Source organism: Ptychodera flava, unplaced genomic scaffold (assembly GCF_041260155.1).
Source record: "Ptychodera flava strain L36383 unplaced genomic scaffold, AS_Pfla_20210202 Scaffold_40__1_contigs__length_1388640_pilon, whole genome shotgun sequence".
Lineage (NCBI taxonomy): Eukaryota > Metazoa > Hemichordata > Enteropneusta > Ptychoderidae > Ptychodera > Ptychodera flava.
The window spans coordinates 319,751-340,056 of record NW_027248362.1 but is presented as its reverse complement, the minus strand read 5'-3'; the positions used below and the strand labels follow the sequence as shown (position 1 = coordinate 340,056).

Here is a 20,306-nt window from a genome sequence, read left to right as displayed (position 1 = left end):
TGTACAGAGCCATAATTACTCAGGCATATCTCAACCGATTTTATTCAAAGTTGGTACAAGGACATTGACCTATGTCATACACATGCACATTGATTTGTTTTTGTGATAAGATCCAATATGGCCACCGTGTGGCCATTTTGTTACGTTTTTTTCATGTCTGGAACCATAACTCAGACATGTATCAAGCGAATGTATTCAAAGTTGGTACAAGGAGATTGACCAATGTCATACATATGCATGGTCATTTGTTTTGTGATACGATCCAATATGGCTGCTGTGCGGCCATTTTGTTATGATTTTTTCATGTACAAAGCCATAACTTAGGCATATCTCAACCGATTTTATTCAAAGTTGGTACAAGGACTTTGACCTATGTCATACACATGCTCATTGATTTGTTTTTGTGATATGATCCAATATGGCCGCTGTGCGGCCATTTTATTACGATTTTTTCGTGAACAAGAATACTTGTTTTATTGTAGTTTAAATGGGCCGGGTTCGAGGCTGTGAGTGGGACGGTCTCCGGACGAGGCCACTTAATAGTTAATCAGTATTGGCTTCGACCTCAAAGCGTTCACATGTGGATAACATTTGTCCACAAAGCTATTGTTCCCGCCAACGAATAGCAACAATGTCAGACAAAGCACAAAGTTTCCGCGAATGGTGTGAGGCAGCAGGCCTAACGGAGGATACACATGACGTGCTAACTACACAAGGCATCCCATCAACCAATGTCCTGAAGCGCCTCAACAATCAAGACATCATCGGACTTAAACTGCCTATAGGCCAACGCGGACTGCTCCGCTGGGCATGGAACAACTTAAACGCAAAACCGGCAAAACAACAGGCACCTCAAGACCAACCGACACACGGGACAGAAACATCAGGGGCGACTACAAAGTCCCTTGCCAAAGATGCAGAGCTGAACAAACTCCACGAAGCTTTCAGCAACGACGCGCTAAAACACATTGTATCGGACCAGCGCATCACATCCCAAAATCTAACGAAGGATGAGCGTAAACCATTACTAATTCCGGACCATATAACCACAAAGACTGCTTCGCTGGACTCTTCCGACGAGACGGAACTAACAGCGGAAGGAGACATGAAGCTAGTTATGTGGACCACCAAGCGTAGACCGAAACCTGACCAAGTTTCCCTTCCTCAGTGGATATCAGCCAACGCCCAAATCTTAAAGACATTGATTAACTGCGGCATGTCCACGAAGGACACATTGGCGTACCTCGATCACACAATTAACATTGGGGATTACGCACAATCTTTTACGACATCATCAGTTTTATCGTATGATCACGAGTATCGCAAGAATCAGGCGACGGACTCAATCACATGGGGTTCCTTGGACCTCCATTTATCACTGTATCACCTTGATAAACGACAGGCAAACGGAAATACGCCCAAGAAAAACACTACGAAGGACACTGCGCGCCGCAACTTTATCACAAGAGAAACCGCAATCTGCTTTGATTTCCAAAAACCAGCCGGCTGCAACCGCACTTCCTGCCGTTTTGCGCACGTGTGCATAGAGGACGGCTGCCGCAAAGACCACCCACAACACCGCCACAATTCGCCGCTCAGCCAAGAACTGGGTGGTTAAGCCTAGCATAAGGTAGCTAGCCCTCTGACTGATTGCCTGGAAAAATGGGAAAACGAATTCAAATACGACATGGATCGCAACTTCATTCTAAACGGCATAAAATACGGTTTCGACATCATCGACCCTGGCACCCCCCTTCAAAAAGTCGAACGAACGAACTATGCATCATGCACCGATCCAGCTTACTGCGAGGCGGTTGAACAACAAATTTTGCACGAAATATCAGCAGGAAATTACAAGATCACGAACAGTAAAGCGCACATTATAAGCAGCCTCGGTGCTATACCCAAGAAACAATCAAACAAGGTTAGACTCATTCACGATTGCAGCCAACCTACCGGCAAAAGCGTGAACTCATATGCATCTACAAACTCGTTCAAATATGAAACTATCGATCACGCTGTCGCTATGTGCAAGCCAGGATCGTACTTGGCCAAAGTCGACCTGAAATCCGCTTATCGCTCTTTACCCATAAGTATTGACTCACAGCGTGCTACGGGCCTACGTTACAAATTCACGCAGCATAAAACTTGGACATACATGGTCGACACACGCCTTCCATTCGGTGCAGCGAAGAGCCCGGAAATTTTCTCTCGCATCACGCAAAGTATTACCAGAATGATGCGCAGGAAAGGGTATGATGTCGTCATCGTGTATCTCGACGATTTCCTGATCATCACGGACTCTAAACTAGCGTGCGAACAAGCCTTTACCGCCTTGCAACAACTACTTCAGCAACTTGGCTTTTCCATAAACTGGGATAAGGTGGTCGAGCCTACGCAATGCTTAACATTCCTAGGGATCGAGGTAAACGCGCACACACGGACTCTGTCCCTAGACGATACCAAGCTACAAGAAGTAAGCGACCTCCTGGAATATTGGCTTCCAAAGCGGCGAGCGACGAAACGCGAGCTTCAGCAATTAATCGGCAAACTCAACTGGGCGGTAAGAGTTATTCGCGGCGGGCGCACATTTTTGCGGTGACTCATCGATGTGACAAATTCGGTCTCACAACAGTCACATCACATACGCCTTAACAGGCAAGCGAGAGCGGACATCAGCTGGTGGGCGAATCTCAGCAAATCTTTTAATGGTACAGCATTCTTCATAGAGGAAACTCCGTTGCCCCAGCAGATTTTCACCACTGACGCATGCTCAGCAGCGGGAGCGGGCATTTACGTGAACGACTGGTTCTACACGCGATGGTCAGCGGACCACCCAACTACTGCAGATGCGCATATCAACCTCAAGGAACTTTACACCGTCCTGCTTGCGTGCAGGCGGTGACATCGTTTCTGGGACAAACGCCACATAGTGGTATACACGGACAATACCACCACCATGTATATAATAAACTCTGGCACGTCACGTAATGCAACAGCCATGGAGTGGCTACGCGAACTCTTCTGGCTGTCGGCAATCTCCAACTTTCAGATACGTCAGAACTAATGATAACGACGCGGACTCCTTATTGCGCCTGCACGAAATTAAACACTACTTCAGAGCTTTAGACACCCTGCAAAGTCGCGAGGCACACCCTTTACAGGAATGGCACTACCACATGTCGGCTTCAACACACTCCTTATTGCTCCAGGACCTTGTAGTAAGAACTTTACAAACTAAGTAACAAGCATGGACTCTTTTAGCGACAATGACGCTACTTCCAGGGCGCCGGAGGGCTAGCGCCTACTACTAGTGTTGGGGGCTTTTGGCGGAAATCGGCTCATAGCCCGTCAACATCGGAATAAAGTTGTTGACCTTGACCCCCAACACTTGTGTCTGTCTGTATGTTGTCAGTATAGGCATCATTTAAGTGAACAATAATACTTGTTTTATTGTAGTTTAAATGGGCCGGGTTGGAGGCTGTGAGTGGGACGGTCTCCGGACGAGGCCATTTAATAGTTAATCAGTATTGGCTTTGACCTCAAAGTGTTCCCCACCCTCCCTCCCTATTCTATTAGCTTGCAATTGAATTTTTTTTTTCTTTCTTCTTCTTTCTTTCTGCTTTTCGTCTTTAGAATATGTATCTTATTACGCCTAGAGTGGCGGAAATCGGCTCATAGCCCGTCAACATCGGAATAAAGTTGTTGACCTTGACCCCCAACACTTGTGTCTGTTTGTATGTTGTCAGTATAGGCATCATTTAAGTGAACAATAATACTTGTTTTATTGTAGTTTAAATGGGCCGGGTTCAAGGCTGTGAGTGGGACGGTCTCCGGACGAGGCCATTTAATAGTTAATCAGTATTGGCTTTGACCTCAAAGTGTTCCCCACCCTCCCTCCCTATCCTACTAGCTTGCAATTGAATTTTTTTTTCCCTTTCTTCTTTCTTTCTGCTTTTCGTCTTTAGAATATGTATCTTATTATGCCTAGAGTGGCGGAAATCGGCTCATAGCCCGTCAACATCGGAATAAAGTTGTTGACCTTGACCCCCAACACTTGTGTCTGTCTGTATGTTGTCAGTATAGGCATCATTTAAATGTCCTAAACCATAACTCAGACATGCAAGCAAATTTATTTAAAAGCATTTTTATCACAGACCTAATGAAGAGGACTCTATCCTCTCTGAGGACCTGTAATCAAAGTACCCATTAACAAGTGGGGACTATGTCATCAACGATAGTTTGTTCAGAGTGGACGAAGTTTTGCAACTTTTCTATGTAAGACACACAAGAACTGATGAGAAATTTTGATCCAGGATAATTCCAGATGTCGTAATCACCCCTACAGTGGAAGGCATTTCACTATCTGTAACTTACGTGCTGTTTACATTAGAATGATAGCACTCATAGCATTAATTAAACAATCCTCAAGGTTTTAGATACATTTCCTGCCATCTGGCCTTATGAAAACATGGTCAATACCAAGGGGTGGAACATTTGATATTCAGGAGGGGGTAGGGTCTAGAAGATTAATGAGTTAGCATTACTTTTTTACCAGATCCCTTGTACATTTTTCCCCCACTCCCACCTTTTCTTTTTATCAAGCCTTCTCTGGCTATTGTTTGTTGTTGACATTTGCTTATGTGTTTATGATCTGCTTGTCCTATTGCTATAGAAGTTGATATGCTTGTTCTTAAAGATGACCTCCAGTACCTAAGTTGGAGACCTTATTTGCTTTTGTCATTCTTGTTTTTCTGGTTTAAATATTTCTTGAATGGACCAATTCGAACCGAATGTGAGCACATAGTGTCCTTGACGGTTTTTTTTTCTGATAAGCATAAAATAAATTTTTGTGAATATTTTTTTCTCTGAATAAACAAAAAATCTTATCTTTAAGCCATGCATCAAGTTTTTAATTCCTATGGATTACCTCATTCAAGTTTGTACAAAGTAAATTATTGTGAATATTTCTTTACCTTGTATGTACTTTTTAGGCCAATGTTCCCATATTTGATTGGAGCCAAATTAGCAGCAACAATACATGTATTTCAGATTGCTTTTCTACTGTTTGTAAAATACTGTTTTTGAGTCAGGTGCTACCTTGTGGCTGCACAGATCATTATTGAATGACTCAACATGTCATTGACACAATCTTGACCTGAAAGTGTGTATCACTAAACTTTTTGTTTTGATGGTTTATTTCCAGGTTAGCTGGACAGATGAACATCAAAAGTCATCTCGCACATATGTAATTAACTTTTATGATGAAGATGGGTTCAGTGCTCTGAGAAAGGTAATATAGTTATAAGTCATTGTTCGTTAAAAGCAAATTGTAAGTACTGAAGGACTACATGTAACTGCACTGTAAGATCAACTGAGCTGTATTTAAGTGTAATTTTCAAAGTCTTGAAGTCTCCTTCATCAGATACTTAAGTTGAATGAAGCCAAAGGCCAGACAAGTTTACAAAGAAACACTGCAAAATGTATAACAATATTGAACAGGGTTTGTGAAAACAGAGGCATTACACCATGGCCTAACCTTTTACAGAGGGACTGTGAGTAAACCACAGCCAAATCCTCCATGCAGGGACTGTGATTAAACCACAGCCCAACCCTCCATGGGAAGGACTGTGATTAAACCACGGCCCTACCCTCCATGGAGGGACTGTGATTAAACCAGGGCCCAACCCTCCATGGAGGGACTGTGATTAAACCAGGGCCCAACCTTCCATGGAGGGACTGTGATTAAACCACGGCCCTACCCTCCATGGAGGGACTGTGATTAAACAACGGCCCAACCTTCTATGGAGGGACTGTGATTAACCACGGCCCTACCCTCCATGGAGGGACTGTGATTAAACAACAGCCCAACCCTCCATGCAGGGAATGTGATTAAACCACAGCCCAACCCTCCATGCAGGGACTGTGATTAAACCACAGCCCAACCCTCCATGAAGGGACTGTGATTAAACCACAGCCCAACCCTCCATGAAGGGACTGTGATTAAACCAGGGCCCAACCCTCCATGAAGGGACTGTGATTAAACCACAGCCCAACCCTCCATGAAGGGACTGTGATTAAACCACAGCCCAACCCTCCATGCAGGGAATGTGATTAAACCACAGCCCAACCCTTCATAGAAGGACTGTGATTAAACAGGTAATAACAGTATAAAAGCCAAAGACTCTACTTCTATATCTAATGTGGAAGAATGTGAGAGTTTATTTGCTCCTTGAGAATCATGTAGAAGTCAATCTAATCTCAGTGCTTGCACAGTAGTACTGATGCTACTCTTCAATTTGTCTTGCCTAGGCTCAGAGAAGTGGAGAAGATGCAAGTGCAGTGAAACCACTCTTTGTGATTTCTTTTGATCACAAGGTAAACTCTTAGATTTTACTTACTATTTGTTCCATGTAGGATATTTGTCACGTGATCTGTTGTTTTTGTTTAGTGTATAGTGTCTAGTTTAGTGTCTCTACATAGCTACTTTCCATACATATTTCACTCTCACCATCTGGACTACTACACTTATTAGTCCCCATTTTCTTACTATTTTGTCATGCCCAGAGCCATAACTCAGGCATGTCTCAAATGCTTTTTTTTCAAAGTTGGTACAAGAACATTGACCTATGTCATAAGTGTGCATGGTCTATTGGTTTCACAATCCAATGCAAAATGGCTGCCTGGTGGCCATTTTGTTATGTTTTTTCATGTACAAAGCCATAACTCAGACACATTTCCAGCAATATCATTCAAAGTTGGTACAAGGACATTGACCTATGTCATACATATGCTCATCAATTTGTTTCACGACATGTAGCAGTATCATGCAGTGTTCTCCCTGAATAAGGTAACAGGGGCGTGGCGCCCTCTTGTAAATTCCGAGCGCCCCTTGCCAGAAATGAAAAAGATTTAATTTTTTGAAAAATAAAACAATAAAATGTACGGGGAAAAAAGTTAACAGTGATTTACAAGCAAAATGCAAGCGTGAGCGTTGATCCTGCTGGCTGCAAATGTAATTCTCATCAATCTTGCAAAACTCGCGAGTTTGTGATGTCATCCGAGATCGTAAGCCCAAGTGCAACTCATCGATGGCAGCTATATTTGCATGGCACAGGCCGTAACGTTAGCCACGATCCCTCCATAGGAACCGTGCATTAAGTAACCGACTTAGCTGAGTAAACATGCCAAGGAGCTTGAGGGTAACCGAGGACAGCAGAGTACACTGAAGTTTTTATAGGAGGTTAGAATTCAGCTTGTGTATTCCTTCCCAAAGCAAAACGACCTATTTTTAGGCTTGGCCGAACATGTACGTGTATCAGGCTGACAACACGTAAGTTTGTGTTATGGTGATAATTTTGGCATTGATGAATAAATGTGTGTCTGTCACTATGTTTTCGTTTACAAAAAATGTAACGTTCATTGAAATCAGTGAACTTAGAATAAAAGTTATGGAACACTGTCTCAGATTTCTTTTCCTTTGAGTTTTTTATACGAAAAAAATCTGAAAAAATACTCCCAAGTGCCACCAAATAACACCATTTTAATCTCCAACGGCAGGAGGGCGGACACTCCCTTCATCACCTCACCTACTTCACCAAATTTCATGAAACTTGGTACAGATGTTAAATTCACATTGCTTTAACAGTGAATAAAGACATTTATCAGTGTCATGTTGATGAATTTGTAATTGCACATGTAATGAACTTTCCTAATTAGAGTGATATGTCCACAAATACTGCATCAAATTTGATGAAACTTGGTACAGCTGTTGATCTCATAGTGTTGTAAATGCAATTCAATGACACATGGTGGTATTGTTTAAATTAATCGCTAATTTGCATTTACATGATGCATTTTTAGCTACTGGGATGGGTGTCCGTCCGGCGTCAGTTTATATGTATGTATGTATGTATGTATGTATGTATGTATGTATGTATGTATGTCTGTTTGTGAGGCGTCCGTCCACTCAAATATCTTGAGAACCGCAGTACTTACTGATTTGATATTTGTTGTGTAGATGCAAAATATGATTTTGAGAAACTCTTTTTTAGCTACTATAGACTATAGTCTATAGAAGCTATTGGGATGGGTATCCGTCCGGCGTCCGGCGTCAGTCTGTATGTATGTATGTATGTATGTATGTATGTATGTCCGTTTGTGAGGCGTCCGTCCACTCAAATATCTTGAGAACCGCAGTACTTACTGATTTGATATTTGTTGTGTAGATGAAAAATATGATTTTGAGAAACTATTTTTTTTAATTTTTTGATATTGTTGAAAATAGGCAAATTAATGCCAAAAAAGGTGTTTTTGGTAAAAAATCTTCTTCTTCATAACCGCTGGTCAGACAGCTTTGTTATTTGGTATACAGGTCCCTAGGGGTAACCCAACTTAGACTTGTTCAAATTGTGATGAAATATGCAAATCTGTATTTTTAAGGAATTTTTTTGTCATTTTTGGTCAAAATTTGACTTACATTGTATGTAATTCTTGTACTGTATAAACCCTATCAATTCACCCAGAAAAAAATAATTAATAAGATTTTAAATAATTGAATTAATTAGGAAATCATCAAAGCCAAAATAATTTTAGTGTAGAATTATCAGAAAGTTCAACTTTTTGTGACAGTTCATAGTGAAATGCTTACCATCTTGGAGGATTAAAACATGTAAAGGCAACTTTCCTGAATCCCAACTTTGACATATTCTGAACCGTCATTTATTGTGCCCTGTATGTTATCTAAAAGAAATTGCTCAAAATAGTCAATAGAGATAGAGATAGAGATAGAGAAAGTTCTAATTTCCATTTATGGTTGACTTGGTAAGGATAAAATAAAATTACTTTTTGAGGAAAAAAATAGAGTGGTCAATTAAAAGAGTGGTCAAAGTGATAGGGTTTTTATGGTAAAGCTGGGCTGTATAAAGATTCCTCATGTGCTATTTATAGCAATTATGCAATCTGTGTAAACAGTGCAATGAAAGTGTAACATGATTCCTTATAATGCTTTTGATGACCTTGAACTTCTTAAGTTTCAAACCTTTGTCTCTTCAGTGTGCTTTCTCTGAGTATATGTACAGTCTCAACTTATTAAACAGAACTCACAATGTTAATCAAAGATATCCACCTTCTTCATCAATACATGTGTCACAAAAGGTTATTCTCTACATAACTCAACAGAGCTCTGTCAACTGTTGAGTTGCTTGTTCTTTCAAAACCGCTGGTCAGACAGCTTTAATATTTAGTTTACTTGTCCGTAGGATGACCTTAGTGAGATAATTTCATACAGTAAGGAAATACTTAATTTTGTATCCATGTCTATAGTAGCTTCAGGGACTTTGGCCCTATGTTTTTTAATTTTGTGATATTGTTGAAAATATGCAAATTAGCGCCTAAAAAGGCGTTTTAGTAAAAAATCTTCTTCATAACCGCTGGTCAGACAGCTTTGATATTTGGTATACAGGTCCCTGGGGATAACCCAACTTTGATTTGTTCAAATTGTGACGAAATATGCAAATCTGTATTTTTAAAGCCCCAGTATTTGTAACTTTTAACAATTTTTTTTATATTTTTGATTAAAATGACGTCCTCAGTATGTGAAAGTAGACCATAATTAATACTGAATCGCATGGTTTGCATGCCAAGCCTGCCTCACAAACGTGTACGATTAACAGTAAAAGGAGTGAAAAATGACTTCTTGTCCGGACCAGAAGTCAGGCTTTGTTGACACACGAAATGAAACGTAATCACACCACCGCGCATGCTCAACCACATCTATGCAAATTTTACTGTGGCGTCCATAGAAACCTACGCTCGACGAAAAGGTCTGGTCCATCGAAACTGGAGACTCGGCTTCAAACGCACGAAAGTTGAGCGAAATACCGGAAAGATATAAATATGTAAGTGTTTAGAGATTGTTCCGACTATAATGAGCCATGCAAACAAACTTTTTTGAACAGCTAAACTAACGATGGAGGCAGTCGATTGTAAGCTTCATGCACTGCATTGCACGTTGTGACCGACGGTACGGAGATCAAGTTTGCTAAATGAATTGAGAGAGAAAAACATATATAAATAAAAATTCAATACTTCACCATCGTAATCATTGAACTAGTCGTTTCTTCCATTATGGAGTATAATGAAAATTTTGTTGAAAATAAATTCGGGACTGATTCTGCTCCGTCTACTCAAACGAAGTTTAGTGTACTGCAGGGCTATGCTGCAGGCAACATAGCCTATCAACTTCGCATGTCGTTGCCGTAACTGAAAATGCTCAGAAAGGAACAAAGTTTATCTTGAATGTAGTACAAAAGTCTTACTTATTAAATTTAAAAGTATTTCCAAATAATATTGAACGCAACGGATATCTAATCCTCACAAGGACTACCGTAGTGCAATTACCGACTAGCTGCGATGCGACGGAGCTCCAGGCATGGTGGTAGAAGTTCGAACACAAGAGAGATCCCGGCCTCACTGCAAAGTCATCCCGAGCGCACCCCGCCCGACAGCAAACTACATGTAACCTCTTGGTTTGATTCTGTTGTTTACTTACTTTTGGAAAGAATTCATGATACATATATCTGACTTTCACAACTGCACAATTTGCTTAGGACTGTGATTTTGGCTGTAGTCTAGAGACGATCGGAGGGAGCTAAGGCAGGCCCCAAATTTGTATGGGCAATGCCCGGGACGATTTATACACGCAGACACGCAGCTCGATGAGAAAGTCGTTCACATAAACCTAAATGAAGTGATCAATACAAAAGTTTTAAACATCACTTGTTCTGTAAATTTATGATCAATGGTTCTGACCTACGGATTTTACACTGCGGCGTCGTTTTTTTTTTTTTTTTTTGCCTTTGGCTTGCTACTAGTCCTGTGAGACTGTACTACATGGAGGTAGTAGACTGTACAAGTGCAGCGAGGCCGGGCCGAAGATTGGCGCGCGTGGGGCCTGTAGCAAGGAAAAGTTGATAGCGTCCATTGCAGAATGCCTGCGTCTTCGCTTTTCGCGTTTGGGAGGAAATTTACCGCTGTATTCAGAATGCCTTTCTACCGGTATAAAAGCTCAAAAACTGATGCATCAAAAGCCAAAAGTCTGTAAATTTCTTAGCAGTAGCTTCATTGTTGTTTCTAAATTTTTGCTGAGATATCAGCTGTGCGTGTGCTGTCCCGGTCGTTCTGATTCGGGCTTACACAGCTGTTTAGGGAGCCGTCATTATTTACGGCCGGAGAGTCGGAGGAATTACATTAGAAACTCCGAAATTTTGAGTCACACCCCAGCCAACCATGATGAATTTGAGTAACCCCCTCTTTTACACAGAAATTTTGGCTTACCTGAGCCCATGTAACAATATGTAGATATAAAAGCTCACCTAATAACCAGTCTCTGATCATATAGTATTGTTGAATTTGGATGGGTAGCATGTCATTATGGTATGATTAAATGTCCAAATAGTTGTTGAACTGAAGTCAATTAAAATACATTTCTGTGATAATACAGAGGATGAATTCACAACAGTTCAGTTTTGTCCTAGATCCTGTGCACTAATAATGGTATCTCGAGAACATTTCTCCATGACCCAGCCTCTCCTTCCACCTCTGGTAACGACCGTAGAAAACTACTGTGTGACATCAACATCACCACTGTCGATCCTCATCTTCACTTTCGCTAGTGCCATTGAGTACATGAACAATGATATCATTCTCATCGTTACTATCTTCTCTTTCATAATAAGTATTGCTAGTATTGGCAGCTACTTGCAGTTTTTTGCCTGGCTTCATGTAGTTGATATTTATTGTTTTGTTAAAGTATTTATTTGCTTTTTATTTAACATGTATCAGAGTAAAATATACATTATCAAGTTATCATATGTCATTGAGGACAAAGTAAGACAAAGAAATAACATTTTGAGCACCCCCTTATAGCTTTCAAATTTTGAATGACCCCCCAGGTCGTAAATACTGACGGTTCCCTTGCTTGCTGCCAAAGGCCATCACGTTCACTGCATTCGATAGCCTGCCATTCACGTTGCCAAAGTATGTTGCTTCGATTTTGCAATCACCTTGCTGCTAGAACAACAAGTCATCGTAGATGACACAGTCCCCACTTGTTAATGGGTACTTTGATTACAAGTCCTCAGAGAGGATAGAGTCCTCTTAATGAATTTGGTCTGTGATGTCCTTTTACTAAGTTTGAATAAAATAGGTGAATAAAATCGGTTGAGACGTGCCCTAGTTTTGGCAAAGGACATGAAAAAATTGTAACAAAATGGCTGCCATGCAGCCATATTGAATAATATCATGAAACAAATTGACTTACATATGTATGACATAGGTTAATGTCCTTGTACCAACTTTGAATAAAATCAGTTGAGATATGCCCGAGTTATGGCTCTGTACATGAAAAAATCATAACAAAATGGCCACACGGCAGCCATATTGGATCGTATCACAAAACAAATTGACATGCATATGTATGACATAAGTTAATCTCCCTGTACCAACTTTGAATAAATTTGCTTGAAACATGTCTGAGTTATGGTTCTGTACATGAAAAAAACGTAACAAAATGGCCACACAGCGACCATATTGGATCGTTTCACAAAACAAATCAATGTGCATATATATTACATAGGTCGATGTCCTTGTACCAACTTTGAATAAAATCGGTTGAGATATGCCGGAGTTATGGCTCTGTACATGAAAAAATCATAACAAAATGGCCGCCTGGCGGCCATATTGGATCGTATCAAAAAAAAATCGACGTGCATATGTATGACATATGAAGTAATCTATGTACAAAGTTTGAATGAAATCGCTCCAGGCGTATCTGAGATATCTGCGTGAACGGACGGATGGACGGACGCACAGACGGACGCACGCACGCATGCACGCACGCACGGACATGACCAAACCTATAAGTCCCCCCGGACGGTGTCCGTGGGGACTAACAATCGGCTGAAATTTATTACTTCAAGTTACTGAATTTTTATAGTTATTTGCTGACAGAAGTGAGCTAAGTGTATCGGATGCAAGCTCGATGATGTCATCAGTATCGGCGTTCTCGGTCACGTGCACAGCCTACAAGTTGTCAACAAACCCGCACGGCAATCCAACTCGGTCGGGCAATATTTAGTGTTTGTATGTCACTACAGGAGCACAAATTTGGCTTATTTCTTCACTGAACAGCATTTCATGATGAATGTAAGAGAATTACATGTAATTTAAAACGTAAAAAGAGGTTAAAAGTTACAAATACTGGGGCTTTAAGGAATTTTTTGTCATTTTTAGTCAAAACTTTATTTCATCAAAACTTGCTCGTCTGACAGCTTTGGTATTTGGTATACAGGTTCCTACAGACGAACCAAATATGATATATTGAATATATGATGAAATCTGCAATTTTGTATTTTTGGTGCAATTTGTGCCGTTTTTGGTCGAAAAATGTGTTTCTCAAAATCTCCTTGTCTGATGCCTTTGATATTTGGTATACAGGTTCCTAGGGGTTATCATAGTGTGATATATTAAATTTTATGAAATCTTCAATTTTTGTATATTTTGGTCAATTTTTGCCGTTTTTGGTCAAAATATTTGTTTCTCAAAAGTTACTCATCTGATAGCTTTGATATTTGGAATACAGGTTCCTAGGCTTTATCAGAATGTAATGTATTGAAATTATGATGAAATCATCAATTTTGTATTTTTGCAGCTAATTTTGCCATGTTTGGTCAGGCCATCCTGAAATGAGCTATCAAAGATATCCACCTTCTTCATCAATACATGTGTCACAAAAAGTTATTCTCTACATAACACAGCTGAGCTCTGTCGACTGTTGGGTCATTTGTTTTTTCAAAACCGCTGGTCAGACAGCTTTAATATTTGGTTAACAGGTCCCTAGGATGACCTTAGTGAGATAATTTCATACAGACAGGAAATACTTAATTTTGTATCCATGTCTATAGTAGCTTTAGGGACATTGGCCCTATGTTTGTTACGTAGGGTGAATGTCCACAAGCACTGCATCAAACTTTATGAAATATGGTACCGGTGATAACATGTCAGTGTTAGGATAAGATGCAAAAATGTTTGGCAACATCCTGTCAATTAGTTACTTCCGGGGGTACAGTCAAACCTGTATATAGTGGCCAGTCAAGGGACTTTGCTAAAGTGGCCTTTACGGACAGGTCAGATAATTTATTCATAATCAGTAAATGTATAAATGTATTTGGCTTGTGGACTTGTTATCAAGATGTTTAGCAGGGGACAGATTTACAAAATAAAATGCTCTAACAGGCATTTCAGACAAACGTTTTATGTTAGATATACAGTAAAAAAAAGGAAATGTATTGTTGTGTAACATTTTTGTTAATATCATACGCAAAAAAAAGTAATTTTACAGTTATGCAAAATAAGAAAATGGCCAAAAATATTGATGCAGTGTTAAAAAAATCACAATGTACTGTAGATTGACAAATGTCCTCATAGTGTGTTTAAAAGAAAAAAGTGAAAAATTAATGCTGATAACCACAATGCTACAAAAATTTCATTTGTCAGTTTTTCCTCACAAAGTCACTGAGAATGAGTTCAGTCTGCTTCAGTCTGCTTTAGGTCATTTTCATAGCGATGGTAGCTCAACGGTAGCTAGAATCGATCTGTTGGTACAGTGTTTCCGCTGCCCGCTCGCCAAATCGCAAATGCGAGAAAAAAGTAGCGTTTGGCGAGAAGATTTTGGCAAAAGTTAGCCAAACTTGCGAATCGAAAATTGCACTATGACGTCATCACTTTGTCTGTCCGCACGCACATGTCCTGCATTCAACTTGAGACGTAAAGCTTTATCTCTGTGCATCCCTGACCTTATGCGTCAGGAGATCCTATTTGTAACGCATAGGGTATGAATAAAATTGTAACGAAATAACTCACAAATCAATAGTACCGCATGTATATCATGACTAGTTGACTAAAATGTTGCGAAGTTTTGGGTTTGACTACGCGCAATGTGTGCCTACAGATAACTCCGTGCAGTGACAGCCATGTCATCGTCAACCCTGAATTGAAGGATCGAAGAGATGGTGAAACTTAGCAAAAACGGCAAACTTTCCTTTTTGACTTTGGCTGCTCCACCAATATGGGGGGAACCACCCCTACAACACACATTCTAAGCGCAATTAAAGCTATGAAATGGAAAGAAAAATTATGATCAATGTAGGAAAGTCGACCGTGAATTTGGAAAGGAAGGTAGCGGCATGCATGGTCAAAAGCATACACATGGCATTTTTAGCTACTATAGACTATAGTCTATAGAAGCTATTGGGATGGGTATCCGTCCGGCGTCCGTCGTCAGTCTGTATGTATGTATGTATGTATGTATGTATGTATGTATGTCCGTTTGTGAGGCATCCATCCACTCAAATATCTTGACAACCGCAGTACTTACTGATTTGATATATGTTGTGTAGATTAAAAATGTGATTTTGAGAAACTACTTTTTTTTAATTTTTTGATATTGTTGAAAATAGGCAAATTAATGCCAAAAAAGGTGTTTTTGGTAAAAAATCTTCTTCTTCATAACCGCTGGTCAGACAGCTTTGCTATTTGGTATACAGGTCCCTAGGGGTAACCCAACTTAGATTTGTTCAAATTGTGATGAAATATGCAAATGTGTATTTTTAAGAAATTTTTTTGTCATTTTTGGTCAAAATTTGACTTACATTGTATGTAATTCTTGTACTGTATAAACCCTATCAATTCACCCAGAAAAAAATAATTAATAAGATTTTAAATAATTGAATTAATTAGGAAATCATCAAAGCCAAAATAATTTTAGTGTAGAATTATCAGAAAGTTCAACTTTTTTTGACAGTTCATAGTGAAATGCTTACCATCTTGGAGGATTAAAACATGTAAAGGCAACTTTCCTGAATCCCAACTTTGACATATTCTGAACCGTCATTTATTGTGCCCTGTATGTTATCTAAAAGAAATTGCTCAAAATAGTCAATAGAGATAGAGATAGGGATAGAGATAGAGAAAGTTCTAATTTCCATTTATGGTTGACTTGGTAAGGATAAAATAGAATTACTTTTTGAGGAAAAAAATAGAGTGGTCAATTAAAAGAGTGGTCAAAGTGATAGGGTTTTTATGGTAAAGCTAGCCTGTAAGATTCCTCATGTGCTATTTATTGCAATTATGCAATCTGTGTAAACAGTGCAATGAAAGTTACATGATTCCTTATAATGCTTTTGATGACCTTGAACTTCTTAAGTTTCAAACCTTTGTCTCTTCAGTGTGCTTTCTCTGAGTATTACAGTCTCAACTTATTCAACAGAACTCACTTACAATGTTAATCAAAGATATCCACCTTCTTCATCAAAACATGTGTCACAAAGGTTATTCTCTACATAACACAGCAGAGCTCTGTCAACTGTTGAGTTGCTTGTTCTTTCAAAACCGCTGGTCAGACAGCTTTAATATTTGGTTTACATGTCCCTAGGATGACCTTAGTGAGATAATTTCATACAGTCAGGAAATACTTAATTTTGTATCCATGTCTATAGTAGCTTCAGGGACTTTGGCCCTATGTTTTAGAACGTAGAGCGAGTAAGGCACTCCTGAATAGCGAAAATGTTCGCGGTGTATTGCTGCCAACAAGAAAATACCTTTACTGGCGTTAGAAACTTGTGTGAATTGGCTTCCTTAAATATAAATTCGCGGCAATTTTCAGTGTATCATGGACCGTGGTGTATTGTGACGTGATATCGTATACAGACTTTCAGAGAAGCCTTCGCTCGTCCGCCGAGTCGGCCCAGTTCCGCGTTCACATCGTGCAAATAAATACGCAAAGTCTTGTCGCAATATTTGAGCATTTAACTTGATCGTCAGTGAAACAAAAAGATGTTTCTCCATATCAAAAGGGTATATATTTGATATTTTACGGTTCTGTTAACATAATAGACGTGAACATTTGGATTTATGATCCGTGATTTCCGCGATTCATGGCATGATTCAAGCTGGCTGTGAATACACACTGACGTCTTTGATGATGACCCCTGACCCAAGCGCCATTGATACGCTGTGCGCTGTCCGAGCTTCGCTTGAAACTTCAAGCGTAAAGCAAATGTATTGGAAGTTTAAAAAAATTCACGTATTTCTCAAGTCTGAGAGTATTTTACTTTCGAACTGCTACGAGAATGGATATCTGATTCGTTTGAAACTAGTATGCTGAACCAGGTTTCGTGCCGTTGTCTGTAGGGATATGTACAGTATCGCACGATAGCGATTTCAGGTTTGTTACTGAATATAGTTGCACATACGCCTAACTTTGGACAAGTGTCGCTCAAATTCGGACAAATTTTATGTTGTATGCGTGGCTGATGTTGGCACCTTGTAATCTGGACCATAAATTGGTATTACTTTTTAGTCCCCGCGGACGAAGTCCGGCGGGGACTTATAGATTGGGTCCCGTCTGTGCGTCCGTCCGTCCGTCCGTCCGTCATCAACAGTTTCTCAGACACTACTGAACCAATTTTGTTCAAACTTGGCACAAAGGCATAGCACTATGACCTACAGATGCACGTCAATTTATTTTGTGATACGATCCAATATGGGCGCGAGGCGGCCATTTTGTTGCGATTTTTCATGTCTTTGGACCATAACTCAGACATCCTTGAGCAGATTCTGTTCAAACTTCGCACAAAGGCATAACACTATGGCTTTCATATCCATGTCAAATTATTTTGCGATACGATCCAATATGGGCGCAAGGTGGCCATTTTGTTGCGATTTTTCATGTCTTTGGACCATAACTCAGACATCCTTGAACAGATTCTGTTTAAACTTGGCACAAAGGCATAACACTATGGCCTACATATGCATTTTGAATTATATTGCGATACGATCCAATATGGGCGTGAGGCGGCCATTTTGTTTGCGATTTTTTGTGTCTTTGAACCATAACTCAAACATCCTTGAACCGATTCTGTTCAAACTTGGCACAAAGGCATAACACTATGGCCTACATATGCATGTCGAATTATATTGCGATATGATCTAATATGGGCGTGAGGCGGCCATTTTGTTGTGATTTTTCATGTCTTTGGACCATAACTCAGACATCCTTGAACTGATTCTGTTCAAATTTGGCACAAAAGCAAAACATTATGCCCTTCATATGAACATTAATTTATTTCGTGATATGATCCAATATGGCCGACAGTTGGTCATTTTTTTGCGATTTTTTTCATTTCTTTGAACTATAACTCAAACATCCTTGAACCGATTTTGTTCAAACTTGGCACAAAGGCAAAGCACTATGGCATACATATGCATGTGTCAATTAACCTTGCGATAGGATCCAATATGGCTGCAGACCTGCCATTTTGTTGGAATTTTGCATGACTTTGAAGCGTAATTCAAAGGTCATTACACCTATTTTGTCCAAACTTGGCACAAAGATCAAGCACTATGGCATACATATACATGCCAATTTACTTTGTGACATGTTCCAATATGTCTGCCAGATTGTCATTTTTTTTCCAATATCACTGCCAGATGGTCATTTTTGGATTTTTTCATGTCTTTGAGGTTTAGTCATATGCAAATATTCCTTAACCAATGTTGTTGAGACTTGGTACAACGATAAAGTACTATGGCATACATATGCATGTCTACTAATTTTGTGCTATGATCCATATGGTCAATAGACAGCCATTTGATTTCAATTTTGGTGTGATTTTTTTATGTCTTTGAAACATAAACATAGGTCACTGTCCCTCGATGGACTGATTTTGTTCAAACGTGATACGAAGATAAAATACAATGGCTGCATTCTTGTGCACATTAATTTGTTTCATTATATGATCCAAAATGGCTGATTACAACAACATACTCTATCCCATACCATTTCGAAAATTCCACCAAACCATGTTTATAGTATGTGCCGTCATGACACTAGAGGCAGTGAGGGCATCGTTATGTGTGATGTAATCAAAAGTTCCTTCAGTGGTCATTACTGGCAGAGATGAGTAATTTATTGAATGTTCCTCTGATTACTTTATTATGCAAGTCACAGGCCTGATGCACCCGTTGCATCAATGTCATTCCACAGCTACCTAGACCACAGCTACCTAGACACCAAAGATTATAACAAAATGTACAAGCGGGGACTGTGTCATCAACGATGACTTGTTAGTATCCATAGTAGCACTAACAGGGTTTATTTCTGTCATTCTTACGGAAAATGCAGACAAATATTTATTTTTACATATTAATGAGAAAGAAATGACGTCATTTGTGATCAGTGGTATCTGCTTGGCTAATTGAATATCTGGTTTGGCGAATAATTTTTTAGGGCTTCTAGCCAAATTTGCTACACGATTTTGGAACCCAGGGGAAACACTGTGGTATATAAATATTCGACTGATCATACATAAATATTGCATTGGAAATTATCACAAATGTCAATCACCTCCAAAAAACTTTTGAGAGTAACCGACCGACTCGTGTCTGCTCAAGTCTCAGGCCGACAAAGCTTACCATCAATCGCGTAACTGCAATGTGTGAAACATGGCATGATTGAACACCCAGTTGCAGCTGTTCGCACCTGATTTCTGCGTTCACTGTTTCGCTAAGAAAGAAACAATGCGGTAGTCGCTTCTTGCTTTCAAAAAGCAAGTTTGATCTTTTCAAAACATGACTGAAAATACTTTTATTTCTGTAATATCCTTCGCAGTATGCTTTGGAGAGCACGGCACTCCAGGCCATTTGTGTCCGGCCGCCATATTCATTGTTTACAGTTTGAATAGAAATGTTGAAGAGGGCGCTGTACCGCTGTTTCGGCCAATGGTGAGCGTGATTGCCGATAGCATTTCGATAAACATCAATGACTGCCGTGGATGAGCAGTCAAGATATTTCTGGCCGACCTGTAGAAAGTTAGATCGCGCCGAGTGTTCTTGCGAAAATATAGTTTAGATTTTGCTTTGTAAGGTTCTAGAAATATGCTAAGTACATGTCTTTTGTAGAAGTGGTGGTTGTCTGTTTCGATCACAGGTATCAATCAGAGTTCCGGCGTTGTTGATCAAAACATGATGGTGGTACTCTGCGATCGAAGAATGATTAAACTTGAATGATTTATTTCGGCATTTCTTTTACCTAAACTGGTGAAAACTATTGTGTCGGTATACTTTTTAGTCAGTGGGGGCATTTTAAGGGAACGTCGTAAGGTAATGCTGGGGCAGATTTCCCACACCTCTTTTGTTATTTCATCTTTAGGTACTTAGCACCATAGTCCCTCTACAAAAGGAACCGT

At 39.7% G+C, this 20,306-nt stretch overlaps 1 protein-coding gene across 3 annotated transcripts in view; it reads left to right on the top strand.

Annotated features, from left to right (window-relative positions):
• Positions 1–20,306, top strand: part of LOC139127981 (translocon-associated protein subunit delta-like) — a 122,958-nt gene that overhangs the window by 87,154 nt on the left and 15,498 nt on the right. For all 3 annotated transcript variants that reach the window (XM_070693836.1, XM_070693837.1, XM_070693838.1), the window contains 2 exons: positions 5,207–5,293; positions 6,313–6,378. In XM_070693836.1, coding sequence (XP_070549937.1) covers positions 5,207–5,293; positions 6,313–6,378 — 153 coding nt within the window. The remainder of the gene's footprint in view (positions 1–5,206; positions 5,294–6,312; positions 6,379–20,306) is intronic.